At 44.3% G+C, this 6811-nt stretch overlaps 2 protein-coding genes across 2 annotated transcripts in view; both read left to right on the forward strand.

The window, feature by feature from the left end:
• Positions 1-4622, forward strand: part of LOC103749718 (nuclear pore complex protein Nup93-like) — a 92663-nt gene extending 88041 nt beyond the window's left edge. The window contains exons 5-6 of the mRNA XM_029555786.1: positions 1206-1357; positions 4489-4622. Of these exons, the coding sequence (XP_029411646.1) occupies positions 1206-1252 (47 nt within the window). The 3' untranslated portion in view covers positions 1253-1357; positions 4489-4622. The remainder of the gene's footprint in view (positions 1-1205; positions 1358-4488) is intronic.
• The window catches only part of LOC103749719 (liver carboxylesterase 4-like), a 22500-nt gene continuing 20177 nt past the window's right edge, over positions 4489-6811 (forward strand). The window contains 2 exon segments of the mRNA XM_029555790.1: positions 4489-4622; positions 6682-6808. Coding sequence (XP_029411650.1) covers positions 4492-4622; positions 6682-6808 — 258 coding nt within the window. The 5' untranslated portion in view covers positions 4489-4491.

A 6811-nucleotide genomic window follows, 5' to 3' on the forward strand; every position in this document is an offset into this window, starting at 1 on the left:
ATAATATGATCATTAAAAAATGAATGTAATTTTGATGCTTATTTTACATTTATTTAAGTATTAGTTGAGGTGAGTTTATTACCCTCTTTTGATATTTGAATTGCTACTTTTAAGACTGTTATACCTCTTACAATTGGTGATGCAGGAAAAACTCCCCAGGACAAAAATCTATAAATCATTTATTTTGGATCCACGTAAGCCACTTGACAGTTGTGTCATCCTGGCACTTGAGAGCCTTGGGTTTTTCCTTTTACATATGGAGGGTAGTGTGACTGCCTTCAGGGTCCACTGGAATCTGAGAATATTGTTTGTAATCTACTAGGAAAAATAAATACTGCATAGTTTGCATCCACCTGATTATATGATCTTGAGCAGGCTCTCAAACCTGCCTGTTCTTAGCTCATCCATAAGCTGAGGATAAGTATAAAACCCATGCTGGGCTGATCTGAAGCTTAAATGAGTTAGTACACAAGGAGAATTACAACCGATGCCTGGTACTCTGGGAGGACTTAGTAATTCCCACCAAGTCTACTCGACCTTGAACCTTGGGTGACTTCTTGTTAGAGAAGCCAGCAGTGATTTGTGGGAAAGGGAGATGATAGAACCTTAGCAGGCACTGATGGCAAGGTCATTAGAGACAGCACTCGCCTTACCTGGACTTGGGAGATTGAGGTAGAGAAGGAAAGAAACTCAGCCAATATCACCTAGCATATTGGTGGCTGAAGCAGGGCTAGAAAGCAGCTCTCTGAGGTTGTCCCACAAGGGTGTTAGTCATGATCTTCAACAGGATAAAGTGTTACTGGAGGTTCCCTGGCTTTCCAAAATCTTCTAAGAACTAGAACATGCTTGCCTGATGGAAAATCAGGGTCACCCTCAGCCCACGACAGAGCACTATGCAGGCAATGCAGGGACTGTTACCTCCTGGGGCAGGTCAGCTTATGATCATCTCCTCTCCATTGTCCAGAGCATCCCAAAGGCTCTAGGAAAGGAGAGTTGCCAAGTCCTTCTCCCTCTCAGGGCTGGGAGACTCTAGAGACCCAGTGTTCTCAATAGTACACCTAGAGACCCTCTTACCTATTACATCAGATTTCATTCCAGTGAAATGAATTCCATTTATAAGCTCACACCTCCCACTGATGTCAGGATCCAGATGATGTTTCCAGTTTCTATCTATTGGACCTCAGGTATTCTCTCTTCCCTCTCAGGTGCTCTCAAGATGCAGTTAGAGGGCAGAATGCCAATGACCTCATAACCAACAGAAAGGAGAAAATTCATCTGGAGTTTTCTGAAGACTGTCTCTACCTGAATATTTACACGCCTGCCGCCTGCCGACTTGAGGAAGAACAGTAGGTTGCCAGTAAGTGTGCAAACAGTCCTAGTCTTGTGTGTTACAGACTCCACCTCTTCAGTGCAACTCAGAGGGGATGAAGACATATGGGGGCAGGAGCATTATGGGTCATGATCAATGTAGGGACCCAGAACTTCCTTTCACTGCAGGAAAATCAACTTTGGAAGACTGTGGCAGAATTGCTATATACCTGGAATGTGCATTTTAATTTTTCCAAGTTCTGTTACAGTCATGAAAATTTACAGAAAGAATAATGTTTAGTTTTGACATTAAGCATCTGAACCTCATAGTAGCTAAGACAAATTTCAAACAAAGTAAGAACCAGAAGGAAACCTAGAGGAAATTTAGAGGAAATAGAACAGTTCAAATCTTTTTGTGCAAATAGAGAAAACAGAAGCTCAGGTAGACACAGAAGGGATAAAAGGACAGGAGTTTGGGTCCTGGATTTTCACACCTGTACTCTCAGACAGGGACTAGTAATGGAGACGTGCCCTGCCTTTCTCCCCACATTACCTGTGACAACTTTCACTGCCGAGTGAAAATTCTCACTGTCTCCTAATGGTGGTTTATGGTGAGAAGCGTGTGTCACTCTCATAAACACTTTTCTTGCCCTTTGGTAACCATTTGTTATTTTTATTGTAGCTCCTTTTCCTCCCTAATTACCTTTGGCAAATGCTGATGACCTCTTGAGTCTGACTTTCTCTTATAAATGGAGATCCGGAGATGGGGCTGGCCACCAGTTATAGGTCCCAGGGTTGGGAAGAAGCACTATAAAAGAGGCCATCTCTGAATTGGAATAAGACGGGATGTTAGAACCACTCAGTCTCCCAGGTGCACCTGGGATAGAACTTAGAAGTGGAGGAGGAGGCTGTGAGTTCAGGAATAGAATTTGATTCTAAAAATTCTTGCTTTATATAGAGAGGTGAGAATGAATCTTTCCCACTCATTCATTTGCCTTCTACTTCGGATGCACTGTCTCCGTACATAGACTTGGGGTCAGGGAAAGCGGTAACATGAGCCATTATGGATAACCTTGCTTTCAAGGATCTTGTCATCTTGTCTGCACAGATACATCAGAACATCTTCGAGCATGCCATTGCCTGCCAGCCCTTGGGCTCAGGCTTCAGTCTAAGATGTCCTTGATTCATTCCCTCCCTGTAAGTAGATGGCACAAAGGAAGGAGAAACAGGATCCCTGGAGCCTGGGAAGCAGAGACTGACCAGCTATGGTCACGGGTCCTGGAGACACAGGGTGTGGGCTTCACTTCTGTGACTTCTTTCACTTGATGAAAAACTTGGAAAATCACTGTCTTCCAAGCCTCTTTTCTTCACGTGGGGATTATGAGCCCTGTGAATGTTGAACTGTACCTCAGTCCTGGCTAAGCACACATAGCAGTAGCACTGACACACTGGTCAGAGCTGTAGGAGGGCCTTACTCTTGCCCCAACAGCCAGATCACTGAACTGTGGTTATGGGCTGCAGTAATTTGGAGCTCAGTGCATGGTGCTGGGTCCAGATGGCTGGTCAAGTCTTCCCTCCACCTTTCATTAGCTGTTGGATCCCCAGCAGAGGTGCCTCAGTCTCTGCATCAATTAGGATTATCTTAGTATCTATATTATAGACAATAACCATTTTAAAGTGCTCATATTATTCTTGCTTGTTTCTCTCCTATATTTTATTGAGTTTTTGTGCATTTCACATAATACATCTTAATGAAATTTAGACCTCCTTCCCCTCCCTGCTCTGCACAGCCATACCCACCAGATTTCAGGTATTCTGTCATACATGTTAAGTCTTATCTGGCCCAGCATTTGTATCCAGATGTCCCTCAGTGAAAGTCAGACTATCTAGAGTCACTCCCTTATGTTGTATAACATTATAAATTTATATTCTCTTAGTTCTATGAAATGTAAGTGCTTTAACTACAAGACAAAATTAAGGATTTTTGTATCCTGACCCCTCAGCTTCAAGTTGTATTACAGAGCCTGTTGTATTATAGTAAACACTCTGATAGTAAAATGACCGAAGACTTCCTAGAGGAGGTGGATGTGAACTGGGCTTAGTAAGGAGAAAAGTAAGGTGCAGAGGTGGCATCAGAAAGGCACATTAAGAAAGGGGCACTAATCAGGGCCACGTATAAGTCTTGATATGATCATATAGATACATTGAAATTAATAGAGATGACACTAAGATATTGGGAACTCCTGGTTGTTTTGCTCAGTGGGGGGCCCAGCTCTGGGAACAGAGAGACTGATCAGCACAGGGTAATGACTCTGGGACTTGAGCTTTATTCCCTGATAAGCTACAAACTAACGTTATTCTCTAACAGCGAGTTTATATACCAAAGAGGGGCTAGTGGGTATGTGCAGGGTCCAGGGTGCATGTAAAGTTCATTCCAGACAAAGACAAAGGGTGCTCATATTACATGTCACATAGGTTGATCTGTCCTTAGCGTGGGTGGAGGGTCATTTGTACAAGACCAGGGAGTGTGTCAGAGCTCATTAACTAAGATGTCTTAATTTTAATTACACACATACTTGGAGTTATTGATTAGGCTGTTTTTCACTTCTAGATCAAGGAAGTCAAGATGTTTTTCTCAGAACAAAGAGACTGTAAACTTTTAACCTGGTTAGCTGCCTATTGCTAGTCATTGCGGTGTTCTACATGACAGGGCTGTAGAGATATTGTTTTCAGTGCCTGGCGCCTTTTAGCAGACGCTGCAGCCTGTTCAAAAGTTCATGCCTAACTTGTCCTGAGTCCAGCCATCTTGGTCTCCAACACTAAAATGCTCAGCTGCCTGAGTGAACCAGGAATTACAATGTTGGGGTGCTGGGGAGAACATGGCATCTTTGTCCTCAGCTGTTGCCATGGTGATATTCTCAGTTTCAAGACCTCTTGAAAGACTTGGCCCATGGGTCTATGGAGAAACATGGGAGACATTGAGTGAGATGACATTCTGGACTCCAGCGAGGCAAGCTGAGGAGGAGGGACACTACCTTCTGCAACTTCGCTGGGCACTTATGGACTTTGAGTGGTGATGCCCTGAGTCAGGACCAGGCCAGAAAACCAAACCAGTTGACTTCTGAGTTTCTTCCCAATTTTGTTTCCTAAGACCAGTATGGTTCTTTTCTTGCTGTCCAGGTGATGGTGTGGATCCATGGAGGTGGGCTCGTGTTGGGAGGGGCATCAACCTATGATGGACTGGCCCTCTCTGCCTATGAAAATGTGGTGGTGGTGACCATTCAGTACCGCCTGGGAATCTGGGGATTCTTCAGGTAAGATATCGGACCCTGGATTGGTCTGATTTATAGTAGCAACTTGAAACTGATCAATCATTAGGAAAAGAGTTTTACTTAGGGTGGCTAAAAGTCAAATCTTGATTCATCAGATTTGGGTCTGGTGAGGGGCCCTGAGTTGCACTGTATCAGGGTGAAGAACAGAAACTGAGTATGTAGGGTAAGGAGGAGTCCACATGGGAAGCCAGAGAGAAAGGAGGGGCAGCCTTGCTCTTTTGGTAACAACTAACTTTTCAGGGAATAACACGATTCCCTTGAGCACATAGAACCCTTCAAAATACAGTGTGCCCAGCTGAAGGGCCTCAACGTCTATGAATTCCATCATTGTATAATCTTCTCTATTAGGGACCACAGACCAGCATAAGAACCCTGTGCCATCAAATACATCCAAAATGTTCAGTTTGCAGAATTAAAGATGCTAGGACTCAGCCTTAGTCATGTCCTTCCTCATGGGGCTCTTTGCCTTATTCCTTCATGATAGGTCTAGTCTTTTCATTAGTGGACCCCATCTACCATCACATTCCTTAGCCACAATTGTCCCCTTGCTTCTGAGATGTCGTTCTGAATGCCTACTCTACCTGATAAATTCCTACTTTTCCTGTAAGACCCAGTCTTCATGTTACTGCCTTTGAAACACTTACCTATTTTTCACCTGTGCTGCTCAGCACACTACATTCCTCTATGACAGTGATTATCACACAGCAAAGCACTTGACTGCTACATATCATCTCACAAGAAAGTAGGAAAGGGCTGGTCTTGTGAAAGGAGCTCAGTGAGTGTTTCTACAGGCAGGTTTTCAGCCAACTACCTCATCCCAAGCTTATATAGCTCAAAATATCAGCCACAGTGAGACGCTTCCTCCTCCTGGTCTTGACTACCTCCCATATCCCTAATTTCTCCTTTTTACCCCTTCCCTACTTGTCCACAGGCTGTGTACGCTGTCTCCCTCTCCTCTCTTAATGCCCTGAATGATCGCAGCAACCCTTTCACAGTTCCCTAATTTGTACCCCCATCTCCTTTGAACTCCAGGTCCTTCTCTTTAGATGCTGCCTTTTGTTTCCCTCGGATGTGTACAGAGTTGTCCCCACACCCTAAGGACAGACTGAGATCTTGACACTCACTGACCATCCCCAGCATCAAAAATCTTCATCTGTTTCTTACAAGGCCCCCTGCATAACTGCTGGAAACTCCATGTTCCTAGTTGCTCATGACACAGGTCCTGTGTGCAACCCAGACTTCCTCTCTCAAACTGCTTGTTCAGTCGGGCAGAAAATCCTTTTAGCTCCACTGTTGAAATATGCTCAGAATCCAGCTACTTAGCACTTGCTCTTTCTACCGACTAATCAGAGTCCTGTTTCTCTGGGATGGATTAATATTATAATGAATCAACTTTTGCATGATAGCTGCTCCACAGAGTGGCCAGCATACTCTGTGAAACAATGATTGAAAGGCTGGGTCATGCCATACCTTTGCATAACACTGTTAACTACAATGGCATGGAAGTTCTTGCCAAAGCTTACACCACCACCCTATCATAGTTTTGTTCCCAAAGCCCTGGGGCCTTTGTGCCTGCTGCCTCTCCTAACTGAAATTCTCTTCTTTGTATATTTACCAAATCCTTGTGCTCATTTTACTTATGTATCCGCCAAATGCCAATGCCTCAAATTGGCCTCCCTTGATCGTGAGTCCTGAAACACATCCCACGACCCTACCCTTGCCTCTTTTTTTATCTGATCTTTTTACAGCTAACATTTTCTTATCTCGTCTGTTGGCTTGTGCTCTGTAATGAGAGCTAAGCATAGATTTTGTCTATTTAGTTCTAAGATGAGCTGTAGCTCTTACAACAGATTTGGATGCATGTTGCATCCTTGGCACATGGTTAATTGTTAGAGTAATGAGTGAGAGCTCCACTCAGGTGATGACTCCTGTGCCAGAGATAAGAGGCCACTGGGTTATGGAAGGCTGTCGAGGATCCCCGATCCCTCTGTGATCCTAAGACCCCAGATATGGTATTTATGCTTCCTCAATTCTCTTGCAGTGCAGGGGATGAACACAGTCCAGGGAATTGGGGTCACTTGGACCAGGTGGCTGCACTGCGCTGGGTCCAGGACAACATTGCCAACTTTGGAGGGAACCCAAGCTCTGTGACCATCTTCGGAGAGTCAGCA

The sequence above is a fragment of the Nannospalax galili genome, unplaced genomic scaffold, assembly GCF_000622305.1.
Source record: "Nannospalax galili isolate Female #2095 unplaced genomic scaffold, S.galili_v1.0 scaffold1786, whole genome shotgun sequence".
Classification (NCBI taxonomy): domain Eukaryota; kingdom Metazoa; phylum Chordata; class Mammalia; order Rodentia; family Spalacidae; genus Nannospalax; species Nannospalax galili.